We start from the raw sequence: 22,899 nt of genomic DNA, 5'->3' as shown, positions 1-22,899 counted from the left end.
TGGTCACAAGGTGGACAACTGCTTCTAGACAATGAATACAGCGACCTCTGTACCCCATCATGTATAGCCTTTGGACCTAAGAATCTTTCATTCTAATCTGACATAGATCTGTCCTACCTACACTTTCTTTGGACCCAACATAGCCTCCAGAATCTCAGCCATCACCTCACATACTTAAGTGTTCTTTGCTCAAAAGGCAAGACAAGAATGTGGTGGGGACTGAGGGAAGCGCCCAGCAGAGGGCAGCCCAGCAGTTCAAGAAGCAGCCGTGGACTGGGGTCCACCTGTAGAGAAAAGAGAAGTTGGGCCCTCGACTCTTGTATTGACTGATGGTTTCCAAAGGAGCAACTTACAATATACTAGCAGTGAGTCAATTCCAGACTTGAAACCCTTCTATGAAAAGCTTGGAAAATTTTCTCCTGGAGACTGCCACTCTCACAATCCATTAGGAAGAACAACCAGATGCTGTGGATGTGTGTTCAAAAAAACAAAAAACAAAAAAAAAATAAACAAACAAAAAAAAAACCCAGGAAACAGGAATAGACTGCTGTGAGTTTTCCAGGCTGTATGGCTATGCTTCAGAAGAATTCTCTCCTGATGTTTTGCCAACATCAATGGCAGGTATCCTCAGAGGCTGTGACATAGATTGGAAACAAAGCCAGTGAGGTTTATATATCGGTGGAATGTCCAGGGTGGGGGAAAGAACTCTTGTCTGTTTGAGACAAGTGTGAATGTTGCAATTGGCCAGCTTGATTAGCATTGAATGACCTTGCAGCTTCCTGCCTGGGGGAATCTTTTGTTGGGAGGTGTTAGCTGGCCCTGATTGTTTCCCTCGACAACACAGAAAATAGGAGTGCTAATCTACCTTCCTTACCCACCTATCTTTTTGTCAATCATCACTCTAATCCACAGCACAGAATTATAGCAGCTTGACATTGCATTAAGGACCATAACTCAATGCTATGGAATTCTTGGATGTGTAACTTTGTGAGATATTTATCATTTTCTGTCAGAGAGCTTTGGTGTTATGACAAAGTACAGATCCCAGGATTCCATTGAATTGAGCTATATCTGTTAAAGTGGTGTCAAACTGCTATAGTTCTGCAGTAAGGATGGTTTGTTAGAAGTAACCAGTTTCTGGAGGGTGGCCTGTGTGCACTGTGATGGTCAAACATGCAGAAAAACATCCTCATTTCTCCAGGCAGTCATCCATCTCAGCCTCTCTTTCTATCAAACTTCTCCTGATTTCCCAAAATGCCAAGTCCCTCCACCTCATCCCACTCAACCCCACTACCCTGCTCTTTGTCCTAACCAATTTTTAACACCTTCCTCCAAATTTGCAATTTAATCCTCTTGTTCTTATTTATGACTCCATGTTTTCTTCATGATACAAAAACCTGAATTTTTAAAAGTAGCAGACCATCTCCAGTACTTACTGAAGTGGAAAGAAAGCAGAGAAGAGGGCTGCATTTGTCAGGTTCCCCTATGTAAGGGATTTGTGGGGGGAAATCTGCTCTGATAGCCCTCATGCTCCAAGGATCTTCCGATGCTCCTTTCTCATTCTGTCTACACACATTTTCTTTCCTTCTCACTTCCACCTCGATCATCCCATGCATGCTGAACAGCAGCTGCAGCAATTCCCTCTGGTGCACTTCTGTTAAAGCCCCCTTCTCCTCCCCTTGTCTTCTGGTCCTCCCTCCTGATTACTGCCCAGTTTAATTATCTTCTAGCCTGTATCAGAGATGGAGATACAAAGGGAGGGCAAAGTGAAGATGTTGCCACCAAATAAGCACTGCATCCTCAGATTTTTCCTCCAGTCTCCAAGTTTATAGCATCACACAAGACACTGAAAATCACTCACACCTACAACACTTGTATTTGCTGTGATCTCATTCCCTTGGTCACTTTTTCTTTGGATGTTTAAACTGTATTTATAAATGCTCAACTGAAGTTATACGTTTGGGGAATAAAGGAAAATTTCTTTGGAAGGAGCAATGCCCTCATTCTACCTCCCATAGCTATACCTTTTACCTTTGTTATCTTCTTCCAGCTCCTTATGCATCTCCTTTCTCCTCATCTTTTTTTCCACACAAATTATGTGCAAAAATACAATACAATGGGAACTCAGGTTAGAGGACTCTTTCAATTTGAATAACATTCCTCTGGTGCTCTTCCTAAACTATGCATAAATATTTGTAAAGGTGTTTTGATTTTGTGTTTAGTAGCTGGGCACTGAGTTAGGGCTAGACAATATTGAAAACCGGCATAGTTCTGACAGAAGACATTTGTGCTGTAGAGGTTGCTGCTTCCATGGCAGTGGGACAGTGAATCCATTCCAGGTTTATTTCAGACTTTAAAGTTCAGTGCACGACACAGCTCCTTTAAAGTTTAGACTGGAACACACAAAAGATTCACTCTCACACTGTCATCAAAGGGTATACCTACACAGTCAATTTAATGCAGTTTGACCCCACTTTAACTTCTATGGTTGAATGCTATGGAATCCTGAAAGCAGTAGTTTGGTGATGCACCAGCACTCTGGAAGACAATATGAGAGACGTTGTAAAACTGCAATTCTCAGGATTTCATAGCATTGAGTAGTGGCAGTTAAAGTGGGGTCAAGCTGCATTCATTCTATATTGATGCAGCCAAAGCCACCAACTGCCACCACATCTGTGCCAGTGAACAATGTATCAGAAGCAGCTCATGTTAGAGGTGCACATATCTGGATTCTTAGTGGTCTCTGGTATCAAAAATTAGGCCTAACAACTGGCATATAGGGCAGGGAAGTCTGATTTTAGAAATGCCATAGATCTTTACCTTCCTTATTCCCAGTTTACTTGTGATTCTGGGTGCATAATATGAATGCACATATTTGCCTGAGAAAGAATTTAGGAAAAGCTGTTGATTACACCACCCCTCATATAAATCTCTCTCCTTCTCTAATGTGCACACTAGCACCTTTTAGATGGAGAAAGTTATAATTTACCTGACCTGCAACTGAACTACAACACCCCTTTCCCCAACTCTAGAGGTAATGGGAGGAGGTTATGAACTGAATTGGAGCTTCGCTGGGTTGGGAAGTTAAATGGGAGGATAGATTAACTGAAGAAGATCTACTGGTTTGGGGGTGAGAGTGAAGTTAATGGTAGGATTTATTTGGAGTGATTGGGCTGGGAAATCAAGCAAAGGCTTGTGAAATTTCAGTAAACTCTGCTGATTATTTCTAAATTTGCATCTATATATACCAAGTACCATGTTATTATTCTTTAGGCTTGAACCCCTTTGCAAAAAGAAGAAATCCCAGCCAATGATAGAACTGGGAAAAGGCTGCCCTAAAATCTTTCTTTAAGCAAAACTAACTTCATCCTCAGAGCCAGCTTTAGGACTCAGCCTTTTCTCATTCAGTCAGTCCCAAAAGGGTTTCTTTTCTCCTTTAAAGTTATATAAAGTCACTGGATAACCAGCTCCAAATGGGACTAATAATCTATCCTGCACTTTATTCGGTTCCTACTTTTTCATGCACTTTAGTCATCATTCTATTCTGTACTGCTGTTTTAGTCTACCCTACCATGAAGACGATATAAACTGTGCCTGGTTGCTGGTTGATATTATTAATCACTGTTATAATATTGCTGTTTTATACTGTATTGCTGTTTTATTCTATTGTTATGCTGTGAATTGTGTACTATGTATTTTTTGATCATTTTATTTCAGTTTTGTTGTTGGGCTTCGCCCCATGTGAGCCGCCCCCAGATCCTGAGGGGAGATGGTGGCAGGATATAAAAATAAAGTTATTATTATTATTATTTCTGTCTCTCATCGTCATCATAGTTCAGGAAGATTTAGGATTTGGACAGAAGGTGCCAATCTCATTTTGAACCAAAGACACCTACCATGTTTCCCAGAAAATAAGACCCTGTCTTATATTTATTTTTCCTCAAGAAGATACACTATGGCTTATTTTCAGGAGATGTCTTATTTTCAGGAGATGTCTTATTTTGATTAAGTATGGTACAGCAATCTACATTTATTCTAATATAGTTAAGTCATCTTCTTCTGGAACATCATCATAACTCTCCAAGCCCGGAATTCTATCCTGAATTTCTTGCGATTCCATTTCTTTTAGAACCATTGGCCCCAATCTTTCATGTCGAGCAATAGAGCTCTCATTAAATGAGCAGCTCTTATCCATGTAACCTGCTCAGAGTACATTGGCAACAATACTGTCAATGATTTTATCCCTTATTGATGGGCCTGCCTGCACCTCTCCAGTCACCTCTGAGATAGCAGCTGTCATGATGAGGCAGATGAGAAGGGCTGCCCATCTTCTTTACTGCTCCGTGCCGATATGCCTATCAATGTCTTATTTTCAAGGTATGGCTTATATTGTGCAAATGCTTTGAAATCCTGCTATGGCTTATTATATGGATATGTCTTATTTTTGGAGAAACAGGGTACTTATATCTTTCTTTCCAAGAGGCTATACATTTGACATTTCGATGCATAATTATAGTCTGACTACTTAAAAATGGCACACAAAGCTGATTCCTAGCTCCTTCTTTGCCATAAAATATAAATATGCCTTTAAATGCAGTAACGGTACCAGACTTGCCTGATTTTGGAAGCTAAGCAGAATCAGCCCCAGTTAGTACTTGGATGGGAGACCGCCAATGAATATCAGGCACTGTAAGTTATATTAAATTCATGATCTCTCCATAGGTCGACAAGCGACTTGGAGGCACGCACCCACAAAAGGAGAAAGATCCTTACAAAATCAATGGGAGGATTAAAACGGGGGCTCCTCCAGAACAAGGGAGAACTAACTGTACAACAGCCTGCTTTCAATGTCGGGCATTTCTCTTCATTGCGGCCTTTCCCCCTCGCACAAGGCTGGGGATACCTTTGATTTCAACCGCGCAACACAGCTTGCAAACCAAGCAGTTCATGCCAGGCCTCCTTGCAACCATCTAAGCAAGTGAAACCTGCTGCACGCTTCTTGACTTTGGAGTCATCGCAAGGAACTCAGTGCCTCCAATTAGACATAGATGGGGTTGTTCTGAGAAAGACATCTCCTTTCCTCCACCACTTCTGATCCTTGGGAAGAAAGCCTAAATGTCTGGATGCATTTCATTCCCAAGAGGCCTTCCAAGGGCAAGTCCTCCCCTTCCTCACTTAAATACACAAGTATTTAAAGCAATTTGAAATGCCGTTATTTCTCAGCAGCCCCTTTGGGCAAAGTGGTTCACCTCAAGCACTCATTACCTCAAGCATCCATTGGACATCCCCTGGGCTGATAAGCAAACAAGGAAGGGAACAATGCTGAAAACCCAAAGAAGGAGGAGATAGCTGCGGTGGATGCTAGACATTGTGATCTCACAGAAGAAAGGAGTGGCTAAAAATGATCATCCCAAGTAAAAAATATGTAAAAAAAAAAAAGTAAAAATCCCTCTCAATGAAGTTTTGTATCAGTCTACAAATTTCTACCATTGCATTTGCTTAAAACTTCAATTGGACTTTTAGAAATATTGTTTAGGTACCCGGTGGCGAAGTGCGATAAAGCACTGAGCTGGAGATCGAACGGTCCCAGGTTCAAACCCCGGGAGCGGCGGGAGCGGCCGCTGTTAGCTCCAGCTCCTGCCAACCTAGCAGTTCAAAAACATGCCAATGTGAGTAGATCAATAGGTACCGCTCCAGTGGGAAGGTAATGGCGCTCCATGCAGTCATGCCGGCCACATGACCTTGGAGGTGTCTACGGACAATGCCGGCTCTTTGGCTTAGAAATGGAGATGAGCACCAACCCCCAGAGTCAGACATGACTGGACTCAACGTCAGGGGAAACCTTTACCTTTACCTACCTCCAAAACAGGCAAGGTAACCAAGAGAATGAAACCACAACAAATGGAAGAGTTGTAGGTGTTCAGTGCCTCTTTCTCTGTAATGCTAGAAATGTGGGGACTGTTGGAAAAACTGACCACCCTCAGTGTCTAATTTCTGTCTTGTGGAGGAACACTATGTAAAGCTTAGGCTTAGGGTGCATCTATACTGTAGAATTAATGCAGTCTGACCCCATTTGAACTGCCATGGTTCAGTGCTGTAGAATCCTGGAGTCTGACAAGGACTTTAGTGTTCTCTGCCAAAGAGTGCTGGTGCCCTACCAAATTACAACTCCCATGATAGCATAGCATTGAGCCATAGCAGTTAAAGTGGTGTCAAACTGCTTTACTTCTACAGTGTAAACACACCCTTTGGGGATTCCAAAGGCTGTAGTCCAGAAAGTAACTTTTCCAAGTCTTTCTGTCTCACCTGCTGAAGATGAGCCTTTTCCTCTCCATAATGTTTCAGGTGAAAAGAAGGGTATGTGGATGTGTCTACTCTACGATGTAGAATTAATGCAGTTTGATGCCAGTTTAACTGCCATGGCTCAAATGATCTGGAATCCTGGGAGCTATAGTTTGGTTAGGCGCAAGAGAAAGCAAAAGTCCTTGTAAAACTACAACTTCCATAATTCCAGATCATTGAGCCATGACAATGAAAATGGTGTCCAACTGCATTAATTCTACAGCAGATGAAGGATGAAGTCTCCTCCTATTCCAGAATGAAATTGTTGAGATCAATTTTTCTCTTTCTTCTTTGATTGTTATAGGGAGGCTGCCCAGTGGACAAGACACACAGGAACCAATGCAGGGCCTGTCGGCTGAAGAAATGTTTGGAAGTCAACATGAATAAAGATGGTACTTAACTTGTTCATCTTCCTCCCTCTACATACAATCCAGCTCCCAAGCCCCAGGGACAAATGCTTTCTTGTGAAAGAAAATCGGAGTTGCCAAGAGACATCTATACTTTTGTCATGCCCCCACCCTCTGCCAAGGAAAAGGGTCCTCAAAAATGGGGCATTTAAGCATCCTTCTGTGTATCTAACCTGGGAATGGGACCCACAAATATACTCAGTGGAGTTTTTTTTCTAATAGACATGACTAAGATGGCAGAAGGACTACAGTGGAAGCGCTTTGGAGAATGTCAGTAGGACCACATCTCCTGGTGTATTTTATCAGGAGATGAAGAAAAAGGAAATTTATTTATTTATTTATTTCCATCATTTATATGCCGCCCTTCTCACCCGAAGGGAAACACTCCTTCATGTGAACATTACTTTGAGTTCATGATATCACCTAGGAACTGACAAATCCCCAGATTTCTAAGCAACAATCCATAGTCCCTACCACAGTAGAAAAGTACTACCACTACATAACATCCACATGGTGAGGGATAACTCAAGGAGTCACTCCACAAGTACAGATGCCACCAGAGGAACATCATCCAATGTGTATCACATTGCATCACATATTATTGCTATGGATGAAAATGAGTATTTTCTTTCCATCAAGGGATTCAGTTGATTGAACCTTTTCCCCCACTTGTTAGTTGTTACACATCTAACACTTCATTTGATGAGGATCTCTGGACATTTTTACTTTCTGATATGCCAGGACATTACTTTGAATTGGCAATTCAGGAATAAGAAATTCCCAGCTGCTCTTTTAATAAACAAGTAATATTTGAACAATAATCTCCAAAAAGGATGAGCTGACCATTTTGTGATTTTTCTAAATGATAGCTTTCTTTCCTATATTTAAATACTGCCCATTTCTCTTGAGGACTGGCGAGACTACTTAATTTGTCATTATCCAATCTTGTTAGCAGTACGTGTTCTCTGCCTCTTTGCCCCACTAAATATTTGAATCAGCCTCTAAACATAATTGAAGTCAGTTAAATGTCATTGGAAATCTGCAGCTGAAAATTTGGCTGGTTTGTCCATCTCGATATGAGAAATTCAACTCACACTCTCTTACCCACTGCAAAACATGCTTTGTATTTTCACGGTCTTCTTAACTCCCAAGATTCCATCCGCAAATCCCTTGCTTGCTTCCCTGTGAAGTTTCTCTCCCAACTAAATTCAAGTTCCATGTGTTAAAATGAAATTATCACATATTTGCTGTAATGAATTAGAAGATTTGTGAGCATTCCATGAAATAACCATAGGTCTGCAAATGGAGAATTGTTAATACTATAGAGCAGAGCTTACCAAACATTTTGTGTTGGTGACACATTTTTTCGACATACATCATTTCGCGACATATTAACTCAGTTTTACTAGCAAACCAGAAGTTGAGCCAACCCCTTATAAGAGATACAGACACATAAATTGTAATAATGAGATGTTTGAAATCACAGCATATCTCATTAAAATATTTCATTTACATTTTTTAAAATATGTGATTCATTGCTTATTTCATGTAGATTGAGGTTTCTCATGTTTGTGCGACACACCTACACATTGTAGTCGACACACAGATGTGTCGCGATTCACAGTGTGGAAAGCTCTGCTATAGAGGACAGCAGGTTTTTAACCTGTTTTTATATAATTAGAGATGTATTTGCACAGCTAATTCATCCAGTTACATGTTTTGTACTTCAAAAGGATATTTTTCTGACTCAGAGTTGAATGCTAAGAGAGGTGTTTTGTTTTTTGTTTTTTTAAAATCCTCAGCTGTTCAACATGAAAGGGGACCAAGGACATCCACAATAAGGAAACAAGTAGCTCTGTATTTCCGAGGACACAAGGAAGATAATGGAGCCACGCCACACTTCCCTTCTGCCGCTCTCCCTGCCCCGGCTTTCTTCACCACAGTTACACAACTGGAACCTCATAATCTAGAACTGGCTGCCGTTTCAACGACTCCAGAAAGGCAGAGCTTGGTGGGACTGGCTCAACCAACTCCAAAGGTCAGCTTTTTATTCTTTTTGGTTCTTAAGAAAGGCAGCTTTCCTAAATGGCAACCTTCAATGCACTCAATTTTCTGCATGGACTGTACTGCAGTCAGTCACCTGGGCAAATTCATGGCAACAGATCTGTGCAAATCAGATCTTTGCATAACAAAATTTTTGGACTAGGACCACCACAATCCTTTACTGCTGACCACGTTGTTTACTCTCCAGTAAACATCATAAGAGAGCAATGGGATTTATAGCTAAATAAACATGCATGGGGAGCACCTATTTCAAAATTCTGCCTAAATCACTGGCCAATAGCTTATTTTGACTCAAAAATATTATGTCCAAGTTGGTCAGTTTTATTTTACTAGTTTGTAGTGGTAGTAGGAGGGAGACTTAATAAATTGAACAAATCAATTTGTTAAATGAATATTTAGATAATTAGGTTAAGGTAATGGTTTATTGCAATTAGCCATATTATTGTTATATAACACACACACACACACACACAGACACACACACACACACACACATGATCATTAACAGATTGAAAAACATACCTTGCTATGCGGGGGCAATTTTATTATGATTTGACAGCTATGATATATATGGCAGAGCTTTGAAAAGTTTTAACTACAACTCCCAGAATTTCTCAGCCAGCTTCCTTCAGGAAGTATTTTACGTCCTGTATGGTAATGTCAAATATTTGCTAGGTGTTTCAGCATTATGCTAAACAAGATACCTTTTTTGGGTGGTCATGTTGTTTCTAAGGATATATAAATCAGCAATGCTGACTTAGTGTTAGATTATTCTCTGGGGTACATGTTTGTCTCTTCCACTTCTGAAATTATGACTACATCCCAGAGACAGAGAGACAGTTTCAGATTTTGCCACTGGGTCAAATGGGTGGAATGCTATATTATTTGTATCGAGACTAGCACATAATTTTAGTGGATTCCACTACTGTGGAAAACTCTTTAAAAGATCTAACAAGCCAAATTGTCCCTCAATGATTATTTGTGTTTGCAATGAAATGTATAAATAAAATTACATTTATATTGTTTCCTGGGAAGGCTAGTGCTGCAAAATAGGGCATGTGATCCTAATTTTTTTTTTGTCCTGTGGCGAAACTACAAAAATCATTGCATTTTGCCTCTATGGAGAAGTTTTCTGAGTGCTTAAAATTCAAGAGAGAAATTTGGCAGATGTGAACTTGGGTATGCGAGAGTTCATGAGTTCCTTTTCCACCCCTTCCCTTCACTCAGCTAGTGTTACGTAACATAACCAATCTATTTTGAAATTAAACATCCCACAGCAATCCCCCATCACCACCTGCTTCGTAGGTCTGCATTGCAATAGTAATTACATGAGAGGAATAATATGAATGAGATCAGGATGGAACTAGCTCCTTTTAGGATCATTTTCTAAGTTCTGTTCCGAAAGTTCCTGACAGCAGAAGGCAAGGTGGTAGTGTACCTATGAGATCTTCCCTAATTCCTCAACTTACAGACTCCAGTACCAGCTCCCTTTCTTTCTCAAAAAGTCCCTTAGCTTTTCAGGGCAGATGTAGTAAGTGGGGACGGGAGATTTTTTTATCATGCAAATTGACAAAGATTACTCTCCCTCCACCCTTCAACCAGCCGTTATCTTCTGCTGTCTTAGAAGCTTCAAGTTAATGGAAAGAGTCCTTCCATCCAGAAAAAGCAGATTCTAGATTCCACCTTTTATGCGCCATTCAAAGTTATGATTAATTTACACAATGTTTCATTGGATAAGACTTCCTGAATAATAAATTCTTCAGTTTAGTTTTATGAATTTCCTTATTGCCTTCCAAGAAAAATGCAAATTCGTATTGCCCTTTCTGCCAGAATGTGATATCCATTTTAATCACAGCTTGGAAAATTATGGGGTTTTGGACCAGTACAACTTCCAGAATCCTCCATTACCCACTTACTTTGCAAAGTAACTTTTAAATGCTGTTAATTTTGTCTTTCCCCTTTTCCTCCTTTGGAGACCCTCCTCAATTTTCTTCCCTTCCTCATTTATTAATACATCTTTCTTTGTCAGAAACAGATCGGATAATAAAACAATTCATTACAACTAGAGAGAGTTTCTGAGCCAGCTGTGAGCTTATGCCTACTGTTTCCTTCCCCTTTTTACTCTTAGTATCCACATGAAGTCAGTGGGACTCCCATGTATCTCTATGAAGTGGCTACTGAATCAGTTTGTGAATCTGCGGCAAGGCTTCTCTTCATGAGCATTAAATGGGCTAAGAGTGTGCCAGCTTTTTCTACCCTTTCATTACAAGACCAGGTAAGTTTTATGTCAAATTAACTAACTGGGAATGAAGGAGGGATTGGGGCCTGGAATTACTTTTGGAAGGTAATTAGATATTTTCAAAAGATAAAAAGAGGAGCTTAGAACTGCTGACTCAGTCAGCAGTTCTAAGGTCCTCCTTTTTCAGAATTAGTTAGCCCTAGGGTTTCTCGAAAGTTACTAAATGGATGTATTTTTGTTACTTAAACCTGAACCTAAAACCTGAACTCAACAAGCTTTTGGTCAGTGGTAGAAAGTACAATTTTCTCACATCTGTTCTAGTAGAGGATGAAATAATACTTTTACAATGTGGTATTCTTTCTTCATTATTTAGCAATAACATACCCTGTGACAATAGAAGTAACTAAGGAGTTATAGTTATATTCCAAAAAGGAGTATGTTTACCTTGGTCAAGTTACAACAGTAATGTGTGCTGTTATACCTCATTACTATAACTACTGTATTTCTTCAGTTCTAAGACACGCTTTCCCCCTATATTAGCATCTCTAAAAATAGTATCGCAGGTGTATCTCATTTATTTTTATTGGTGAGGGTGGCACTGAAATGGGGATGCATCTTACAATTGACGGCATCTTACAGTTGAAAAAAATGGTAGTTACTTCTGTGCTCTGGGTAGATCCTTGTTCTGGAGCTGCATGTTGTTCAAGATTGATTCAGACCATATTAGTGGAGCTGTGTTGTCCAACAATTGATTAAAATAGACCAAGCTGTCTGTTATATTAGGTCTTCTCAAAGACACCAGCTTTGGGAACTCAATTTTAGATGGTATGGAATTGAGTCCAAGTATGATTTTTCTTTGGTGGATAAATTTGTTCATGTGCAGGGCCGACATTCAGCACCATATTTGAAGATGATCTGTAATCACAAACCTTATGTGATCACAATCATGACACTATTGGCATGAATACAATTGACGTCTCCAAAAAAAGTCTACTTTACCATGCAGCAGCTGTACCCAAGATACAGTACACAGGTGGACGATGTTTCCATCTCACTCCCACTAGCAAATGAGGCTGTGACAAGGACCTGCAATAGGGACCCTGCTTCTGATTGTCACAGCCTCGTTTGCTAGTGGAACTGAGATGTGTGGGGTGGGCTCACACTTCAACAGCACTACAGTTCAACCCCACTGAGGCCAATGGGTCTTTTATTAACTTCAGACATTAGCCAAAATTAATTTTCTCTGATCAGAATTTATTTATTTATTTACAACATTTTTATCCCACCTTTCTCACCCGAGGTGACTTACAACAGTTGGCAAAATTCAATGCCTAAAACAATTTCCAGTAAAAATCAACAGCACGTTTAAAACAATTAACGATACTTAATAAAAACACATTGTACAGCTTAAAAATTTATGACTTAATTCCATCCATCTAAAAAAAATCACTGCTTTCACTTAAAAGAATATACACTTATGTGAAATAAAAGACAAAGGTTGTTTTACTAATCTTTATTTTATTTTTGCTTATGTTACCATACCTTTATTTGCCTTGTTTTACATCAAGTTAAGCCAAGTTTATTCGATGCTTAGAGCACAGGTCTTTCACATATAAGGCAAGCATCATGGAAACATAGATTTGGTATAAATGCTGAGAATGGTGTGATTGAAACTTAAATTAAAGAGGGTCTTCTTTTCCTTTTCCTGCCTTAAACAAAAGAATAAAACTCTAAAACCTGACTAAATTATCTGCTCTCCCCTGGCTCCACAACTCTCCTTCCAGTAATATGGCAGATGATGGATTTCTCTATAAGGTCATAGTTGGGAGCATGTGGCCCTACAGGTTCACATGGTTCCAATTTCCATCAGTCCTAAACCAGTGTAGTATAACCAGGAATTGTTGTCTGGGTGGGGGTCACTTAGGCACCTTCCACACAACTGAATAAAATTTATTTATTTATTTACAGTATTTATATTCCGCCCTTCTCACCCCAAAGGGGACTCACATTGTACACATATAAGGCAAACATTCAATGCCCATATACACATAGAACCGAGATAAAGACAGACGCAGAGGCAATTTAACCTTCTCCTGAGGGGATGTTCGATTCCGGCCACAGGGGGGAGCAGCTACTTCAGCATCCACTGCAATAGCACTTCCTCATTCCAACATCAGCTGGATGATTTTTTTTATGCAGTCGTAAATTAGCTAAATTAGCCTCCCCACTTTATAAGTGGTACCTTAATTTCCTACTTGATAGATGCAACTATCTTTTGGGTTGCTAGGTCAGCAACGAGCAGGAGCTATTTTTTATTTTTTAATTGTCGGGTGCTCACCCTGCCACAGGCTGGCCTTGAACTCATGACCTCTTGGTCAGAGTGATTTATTGCAGCTGGCTGCTCACCAACCTGCGCCACAGCCCAGCCCACATTATCTGCTTTGAACTGGAATATATGGCAGTGTGGACTCAGATAACCCAGTTCAAAGCAGATACTGTGGGATTTTCTGCCCTGATATTCTGGGATATAGGGCTGTGTGGTAGGGCCCATAGTCTCCATCTCTCTTCTGAAGCGACAATATCTGGTGGAGGTTGCATATTCTCCATCCTTAATTTAGGCCAAGATTTAATTCATTCTGCTGTAGAACATTCTCTGAAAGGCCGTTCAAGTTGCAGAAATGGGACTTGGAAGTAAGAGAGGTAAAGTATGAGGGTGGGGACTTCACAGAGAAATTAAGAGTCCCATCAATATACTAGGATGGCTTAGCAGAGATTCAAGTTATCACTGAGCAGATCTCTACAAAATAGGCCTATTATCCATGTCAGAAATCAGATTATCCTGTCATTTTTAAATGAACAGTCTGCATATCTAACAGGGAAAATTAAAGGCAAGTTTCATAAATCGTTATGTGAAATTAATCATCCCATCCCACCCGTCCACCCAGGAAGACGAAAGATTTTATTAACGACATCATTATCCTCTCTGGGTTTTAGAGATCAGACTATGAGCTAACAGCTTTAGCTCAACCAAAATTCAGAATGGGGAATTTAGGATAGGATATTTCTTCCCATTGTTCTCCTACTTCATCAAATGCAAATTCTAGTTTCAATAATTATACTCAATAATGTGGGAAACAGAAAGACAGATGGAAGTTGCTGTTGGTACTGTTATGATGGTGCACTTTGTAGCCCAGTCCTATGCATATTTCATCAGATGGCAGTCTCGTTGAGCTGGACTTACTGCTAAATAATTGTGTTTACAATTACAGCATTTGTCAGAATTACTTGCATATGTAAAGAGCACAACAAAAAGATAAACGCTTGAAGGTCACCTCTGAATTATTTAGGTAAGGGTAGGACAGAGACTATGGCTGGCATGCTATTAGTGAATTATGACAGTGCAAGTCAGAATTATGTGACTCACTCTTTAAAACCATTGTAAAAGTTAGGATTCTGTTCCAATCATGTGGTGATCCGAATTTCCCCCAACCCACCTTGTAAGAAGTACAGCCACACATTCCCAACTTGGCCATTTCCAAGTTGCGAGAGAGTGAGAGGATCGCTGATGTTTCCTATAGCTGGACATGCTGCAAGATGACATCCTCAAGAATATCCTAAGGACCCTTGGAGGTTTCTGCAAATACTCATCACAGCACATCCAGGTAAAGGAAAAGAGCTGGATATATCTGAGTTGATCCTTCTGCACTCTGGTAACACAAAATTGCTGTGTTGAGGGGCTGTGATGCTTACAAGGTAGGTTTGGGGAAGGTGGCATTAGGAGGTGTGGAGATGTAGCTATGTAAAACACATTCAACTTCCAATACACTAGCACAGTCCTTTTCCTCCTGACCACAATTATAACATGTGTGAATAACCCTGATTTCTGACATGTATAATAGGTCTGCTTGCAGTGATAACTTGCAAGTGAAGTGATCAATGATCTGTCAAGACACCCCAAGACTATGTGACAACTGTAGAGGTCAGATGTTACTGGTAATACTTTGAGAAGGTTGCTCTCAGCTCAGATCTTGGAGCAGTCCACATGGTGTGGTGGTTGAACTTCCTTGAGTTCTATTCCAGCTCACTTCTGTTTTCTCAGGTGAGCTGACATAAGGAGGTCCATCTTATCTCTCCCTCTGTTTATTGTACAAAAACAGTAAATTAAGTGGCTGAAGATCTATAATTTTCTAACATGAAGAGAAGCTGATCACCTTCATCAGTATTTAAAGGTAGTCAGCTATTTTTGAGTCCAAGAGGTCTGGTCTGTCAGTCTCAAAATGAGGAGAGCTCCATGGCAATTCATGCCTAGAAAATGTTACTTCTCTTGGTGTTTTTCTGAAGTCAGAGAAGCATCTAGCTTTATACTCTTCCTGACCAATGAGAAGCTGGGACAGCACTTCATGTCTAGTTGAGGTTATCCAACATTTCAGCCTTTAGGTAGCATAGGCCCTTCCACACAACCATATAACCCAGAATATCAGGGCAGATAATCCACAATATCTGCTTTGAACTGGATTATCTGAGTCCGCACAGCTGTATAATCCAATTCAATGTGGATTTTATACGGCTGTGTGGAAGGGGCCTTAATTATGACCAATAGAAGTAATTGCGAGGAAAATCATATCATACAATGAAGCGAAGGCATACCAATGGACACACAGGCCCAATTAACAAAAATATATTGTTCTGAATATTCAGAATCCTTTTTCTGATCTTCCATGCTTTGTTCCTAATAGTGTAGATTTACACAGTGGACAAAAGACCAACGCAGGTCCATGCTGTAGGATAAAAATGCAGAGTGAGGGTGCTAAAAGGAGGGAGCAAGGAGACAGAATTTCTTTCAGCCTGACAGGTACATTCAATTTCCCAGATTTCCCAGGGGAAGATGGTTAGAGTCAAAGGCTAAAAAGCAAAGCTAAATTACCAAAATATGTTTCCTTAAAGAAGATGCATTCTCCTATTTTTCTTCAATGGGAGAGAAACCTGTAAAAATGGTGACATGTGAAAGGAAATTTGGTCAGCAGCAGAAACCCAAACGGTTGAATTAGGACCACAGGAAGGCTAGAATGTATGATCTTGCATTTCCCACTCCAGCAGAGATAAATATTTCGTTACAAGTTCTAATAAGACTATAGAATTCCAAAACTGTAGTTTGTTTCGTTACACAAATTTCCATACAAAAGCTCATGTGGGGCTTGTTTGCAAAAGTATTTGGTTGTTGGATTAATCTTCATTAGTTCAGAAAAATATGTTCACTCTATCGCATTTAGCTCTATTTTTTACGATGCTTTGGAAAAGAAACCAGACAGGATAGGTAATAATAACTTTCAAGAATGGAGCTTCACTGTGGTTTCATGCTATAGGGTGCAATACCTTTATTTATGTTACTAAACGTTCTAAGAATCTGTAATTTCAAAGCAATACCACACCACAAACAGACACAGGTTTCCATACCATCTATGGATGCACATAGTCTGTGGATCAAAATGAGAAAGGATTAACTACCATATTCAAAGCAAGAGTAGGAAAGGGGAAATAGTAGATGCATTTAAAAGCCATTATTTTAAAAAGCACACAGAAATTAACATATTGGAATTGTTTATCAATCTATAAATTATACACCATGTTATATTGTACCTCTATTGTATGACAGCTGATGCTTTTGGAAGATGCTTGGAGGGAACTGTTTGTTCTAGGAATAGCACAATGGGCCATTCCAGTTGATGCTAACACTCTACTGGCTGTGTCGGGTAAGAATTGCACAATTTAATGACTTTGTTATAGAAATTACCATAAAAATACATTACTGAAAAAGGACAACATGTAAAGAATAACAAATCTCTTCCAAACAATAGAGTATACCTGTCATTTATAAATCTATATTTAAATGCAAATAATGTTGTTTTGTTGCATTCACGATGGCTTGCATTGTCATTTAAATGCAAATTACTGTGTTTGTTATCATCCAAGAGAAGATTTCATACTAACTTTCCCATAATATAGTCAGTTTTGTGTTGAAGCAGATCTCAGAAAGTGACAATTGAATGGGCTATTGATACATATGATCTTTTTACTTAAAAATAAAATCTATCAGATATTTAAAATAAATTAATCTTGTATATATTGCACACATTTGTATTCCAGGCATGAATGGTGACAACACAGATTCTCAAAAGCTAAATAAGATTATCTCAGAAATACAGGCGTTACAAGAGGTTGTGGCTAGATTTCGACAGCTTCGGTTAGATGCTACAGAATTCGCCTGCCTCAAATGCATTGTCACTTTTAAAGCTGGTAAGAGGAGCATGAAAATAGACTAAGCAAACCAATCTAACCCTGAAGTTGGAGTACTATGAGATAGTACACCTGAAATATTCATGTCTGTTGGGTTCCTTCTGGAGGAGAGGGGCGGAGGGAGAAGTGGCTTTTGCTTGTTTTCCACTATTCCTTCTCCTCCTCCTCTTTCCTTCTCACTGCATGCAATAGGAAGAAATACATTCAGAACACTTTCAGAGCCAATCTAGTTCCCAGCATGGTTTATTGGCCCACAACACACACACACCTTGACTCCCTCTCCCTTTCCCTATCTCTGTTATTGAACCTCTGTCTTGGAGAGATGAAGATCATGGATTTTCACGTCTTCCCTTGACGTTGCAACTGTGCCACCCATTATGAAGAATTTCCAATCCATCCAATGCCTCTCAGATACCTCCCAGAGAACACAGGATTGCATTGCTATTAGCATGCATCAAAAGGCTATGGACAGTTACCCCGAATGCTCCTTCCAATAGCAGATGGCAGTGAGCATCCTCACTGAATAGTTATGCCATGTACTCCGCCAAGGAGACCTCAATTGGGACAGCGACAATTCCAGTGTAAAAGATCTGGCCATCCTTGTTCCTTACACAGAGCATTGTAAACATTCCTTTAGACTTTGGGTTACTTCTCTCCCCAGAAATCAGTTATTGTGTTCCCAGTTGTTGGTGGTCAATATTAGCAACATTGGGCTACAAGAGATGTTGTGCAATCTGTATTCCAGTTATGCATTCACAACTGCTTTGCATTCAGTAACACTATAGTCATGATTGTGGCAATATTAGTATGATAGTAAATGCCTCCCCATTTTAACAGGCAGCAGCCACACTGAGCAAAGGTCTTTTCAGCTGCTGAATGGGGTTCAAGGAGGATGACATTTCCAGCCCCTTCCTGTCAGTATGCAAAGCTGTGATGAAACCATCGTAGAGGCTCTGCATCTCCTTGTTGCTTCCTCACTTGATGGTAGGAAGGGACTGGAAACATTATTCTGCTCTATCTGGATTGCCAGCAAAATTAACTTCATCAGTGTGGATGCTTGCTCTTAGGATACATTTGAAGATCAGGACAGGATATGTTTCTTAGGTACACACAATATCTCAGCTGATAGTGGGAAGTGACCTCTCCTAGTCTAGGAATAACTTAAGACATGATTTATTTTTTGAGAGGGGAGGGAAGACGGTAGCATAGCCGGAGCCATGTCTCTTTCACTCCCTAATCTTTTGAGCAGCACTATTAGAGAGGAATACTGACAACCGTCTGTATTCTTTACGTCCCAATGATGCTATGCCCTTTGTTAGTCTTAATGCTGCCATCAATATCCTACCCTTGGGTATCATTAAACTGCTGAGAAGCAACCCTGGGACAGCCTCCAAGGTGTAAAAATTCTTGTTCCTTTAATAACTGCCTAAGTCCAGAAGATGTTCATGATCTTCCTATTTTGATGAGAGATGTAAAATTCCCTAATATTTTGAAGCCATGAGAAATATTTTTTGTAGAAATTTGTTTCAGAAACAAATGGACATTTTGGGGGAAGAATTAACATTGTGTATTAGCACCTTTTGCAAATAGAAAGTGTTATTTTAGGAATATAAAATGCATTGTATATAGCTTGGTTTAGCATAAAAGTATCATGTGATACAGTAAAAGTACACTTTACTCAGAATGTAATTTACCAATCGAACGTATTTATTTGCCACACACGGAACTTACAAGGTTAGGAACATCTGAACTGTAAGGGATCTCTGGTTTTATCAGTTTGTGAAGCAGGCAAGAACAACTTGCCTGCTTCACCAAAAAAGAAAATCACAGAAAAAAAGAAAATTACTTTGTCTCCACTGGTTCTCCGTATAGTCAAGCAAACACAATGCACTCATTCCTACAGAGCTGAGAAAAAGGAACCGAGACAAGATATTAGTAATTATTTGATACAGTCTTACATAAAGATCTTTGAAAAAACAAGGAAAACATTTGAAAAATATTTCATTTTTTTTCCTCCAGACTTAAATCTTGATTAGCTTTCCAGAACTGCAATTGTACACGCAATAGCATTGCTTTCATCTGTTTTTTTGTTAACTAAATATATTGTGATATTTTATAATAATTAAAATGGCCCTCAGAAATTTTCTAATTTTGTTGACTTGGCAACAAACACAAATGCTAAAATAAATCCCTGATCTCAGGTGTCTTAGTCTTAAGATTATATAATCATTCCCAATTGGCTACAATTCCCTATTGTAGTCCAACACAAGCTTGGAAATTTTGCTTTTGGGGAAGCCGGCTGGGGATTTTGAGTGTTGTAATCCAAAGCTCTGGATAACACAAAGTTAGGGAAGGCTGTCATAAGCAGATAAACGGGAACAACCTACATGTGCTATTATGGAATTGCAAGGTAAAGAAGTGAAACAGAGTTAATGCTGACTGGACTGTTCTGACGATTACAGTCAAGTGTCCTTTATCTGCTTTGCAGTACCTACGCACAGTGGTTCAGAACTCAGAAGTTTTAGAAATGCTGCTGCCATTGCAGCTCTTCAAGATGAAGCCCAACTCACCCTGAACAGCTACATCCATACTAGGTGAGGACACAAGTGTTGGGAATATTTTTCAAGCTCTGAATTTGTGTTGTCATTCATGCAAGTGAAAATATGAAATAGAATCGCAGAGTAAAAGGCTTAATGTGAATAACTGAGGAATTACAGGCCTTGGGAATGCCCTCCAAATACTTTTGGATTTCAACTCCCAGAAGTTCCAATTACTAAAGATGATGATAACGTATGGTGGGAGCTGTTGTCTGAAACATCTGGAAGGCCAAAGATTCCTTATCCCTGACATGGTGAGTCAAATCCAAAAATTGCCTTCTGCAGGATTTGGGGGGTCCCTGATCTGCCTATACCACAAATCACCCTATTCAACAGGGTCTCCCACCATCTGTATGGATGAGAAGCTGTTTTAAGTATGATATGGAATTATTTTTCAGAAGTAACAGAGGTTTTTATAATTGACTTTTTCCCCTTTTTCTTTCAAAGCACTTGCACTTTTAATTCACCACCTTTTAATTTGTTTGGTTAGAATAGAGGTGGGAATCATGGGATCTTCCAGATGCTGCAGCCAGCAAAACAAATGGTAAGGAATTCTGGGAGCTGTAGTTCAACATCTGGAGGACTTAATGATTTCCTATGGCTATGTTAAAGACATTGTTTTACTTTGTAATTTTATATTTGCCGGGCTCTAGGTGCTTTACACTTATAAAATTAGATAAATCTTACTATTTGTCCCAGCAAGTCTAGACCTACTGAATCACTGAGCATATACCAAGTCAACACCAATTCAACATCAACTGATATACTCTAGTTAAGAGTAATAATTGGATTCAGTCCCTAATGTTTTTAATTTAAACTGAGGAATCCGGGAGAATGTACTGTGTAAAGAACCTGAATAACCCCAAGTTAAGTTCTTAAGGTTCCTATTGATTTGAAATACTAATATTTCATGGCAGCACAGAGATGTGATCCAGTTTAACACTGATTCTGTCCATTACCTCAGGACGGCCATAAAGTACATGAGAATCAACTGAATCTAGGTGATTTAGCCTTAGCATTTGGCATTGATCAGAATCCAACTGTCTGACAAAGCAACAACAGAAACGGGCATGAATTGATTTAGGGAGAAAGGACTGTGAGTATAGCTGTAGAACTGAAATCAAATTCTTAGGCTGTGCTCAAAGACAGCTTTTAAAAACTAAAATGTAACATTAAATTGCACCAGGTACATTGTGAATTTCTGATATCAATATCCACACACTTTCTCTTGCCTTCAGTACTGCAATGTATAGGAATGGGAAAGGTGTGACTCTCCAAATGTTGTCGAACTGTATATCTATCAGACCTAGCCAGCCCAAACAATGGTGAGGAATGCTGGGAACTGAAGTTCAAGAACATCTGGACGGCAACACTTGGCCTACTGCTTGCATTTTGAGTCTAGATCTATAATGCAGATCAAATATTCTATTTGGTCGACATTTTGTTTGTCTTTATCTAGACAACAGTTAAACTGAATTAATGGTTTGATTAGATAAACTGCAATAATGGTGTGTTGTTTATCTTCTAGGTACCCCACACAGCCTTGTCGTTTTGGGAAACTCTTGTTGCTCTTGCCAGCTTTACGCTCCATTAGCCCCTCTACAATAGAAGAAGTCTTTTTCAAAAAAACCATTGGAAATGTGCCAATTACAAGACTGCTTTCAGATATGTACAAATCCAGTGACATATAGACAGAGCTGAAGAGAGACAAACTGATCAAAGTGACAGCTTATGAAGAATTCTTTTTAAACACTGGAGAGCAAGCCTCAACAAAACCAACTCTATGAGAAGCTGAAGCTTGGAAATGTTTAACCTATTGACAAAATGAAATCCAATAAACAGAGTTCTGAACCAACCAATTTGAGACTGTGGGTAAACTACTGTACTCAAAAAAGAATGGTCTAAATTTGGCAGCTGCTTCTCCTGTAGCCATTTGGTTGAACCAATCGAGTTGTCATTCACAGTTAACAAAAGCCTGTACTAGTCTGTCCTTTAGCTGGCAGATTTGACAGAATAAAGTATTTTAGCATTTTTTTTTTCATAATTTGAAAAAAAAGGTAACCAAACATCATTCTGTTGTCATGTGTAATGAGGTGGCCTTCAAAATATTGTTTCCTCTCCAAAATACTTTCTTGGTGAATTCATTTTTATAAGGGGAATAACACTAAATACCAGGTTATCAAAAGGTGTCCTTCAGTTCTAACGTATCATAAAAGTGGCCTTGGATTTATAAGGAGTAAAGTATTTTGGAATCAATAGGCCACATTGCCTGTTTAAAATAATAATAAAGCAACAAACTTCACACATAAGTCTTGGCAATGCTTCAGTTCAGTTTAGCATCTCAGACAGAAGAGCTTTAAAAGTTTTATTAAAACCACTTAAGTGAAGACTAAACAGCAAAACCAAATAAAAGAAAATAGAGAGGATAGTGTGAAGTCATTGCTGTCTCACTGGCATAGTGCTGAAACCAAAGGCAATGGGTCCAAACTCTTTGTCAATGAGATGTATAAGAAGGTACTTAAATTACAGCAAACAGCTTGAAATCTTACAAAAGATGGAAAGGCTGATTGAACAATACAAACCGAATAGTCTAGCAGTTTTTAGAAAATTCCAGGTTCCAATAAAAGTCTTTTTCTCTTATCTCCCTTCCCACTCGCCCACCTAGTCCCACAAAAACCTGTATAATGAGCTGCTTAATTTGATGAGACTTATCAAAAATGTAGGAGAAAATGAAAGATAACTGCTGTACTTTTAAAGTTTTTATTTGTTTTAGGAACTAGCACTGAGGAAAGAGGTTCAGCACTTGAAGTATCATAGAATGAGTAAAACTTCTCCTGTACAAAAGTGGATTAACTGATTTGTGAAGTTAAGGTTGTACTCATTGTATCTACAAAAATAAAAATATATTAAGTATACATAACAGTATGGTCTTTGATGAAATGTTGCTCTCTCTCTG

At 39.3% G+C, this 22,899-nt stretch overlaps 1 protein-coding gene across 1 annotated transcript in view; it reads left to right on the top strand.

The window, feature by feature from the left end:
* Positions 1-22,863, top strand: part of nr2e1 (nuclear receptor subfamily 2 group E member 1) — a 38,726-nt gene extending 15,863 nt beyond the window's left edge. Inside the window, exons 3-9 of the mRNA XM_008120825.3 lie at positions 6,647-6,734; positions 8,552-8,787; positions 10,942-11,088; positions 16,706-16,802; positions 17,197-17,346; positions 19,835-19,940; positions 21,472-22,863. Of these exons, the coding sequence (XP_008119032.1) occupies positions 6,647-6,734; positions 8,552-8,787; positions 10,942-11,088; positions 16,706-16,802; positions 17,197-17,346; positions 19,835-19,940; positions 21,472-21,634 (987 nt within the window). The 3' untranslated portion in view covers positions 21,635-22,863. The remainder of the gene's footprint in view (positions 1-6,646; positions 6,735-8,551; positions 8,788-10,941; positions 11,089-16,705; positions 16,803-17,196; positions 17,347-19,834; positions 19,941-21,471) is intronic.
* Positions 22,864-22,899: the final 36 nt, after the last annotated feature.

This window comes from Anolis carolinensis, chromosome 1 (genome assembly GCF_035594765.1).
Source record: "Anolis carolinensis isolate JA03-04 chromosome 1, rAnoCar3.1.pri, whole genome shotgun sequence".
Classification (NCBI taxonomy): Eukaryota; Metazoa; Chordata; class Lepidosauria; order Squamata; family Dactyloidae; genus Anolis; species Anolis carolinensis.
Note: the sequence above shows the minus strand (reverse complement) of the source record. Positions and strands in the feature narration are given on the sequence as shown.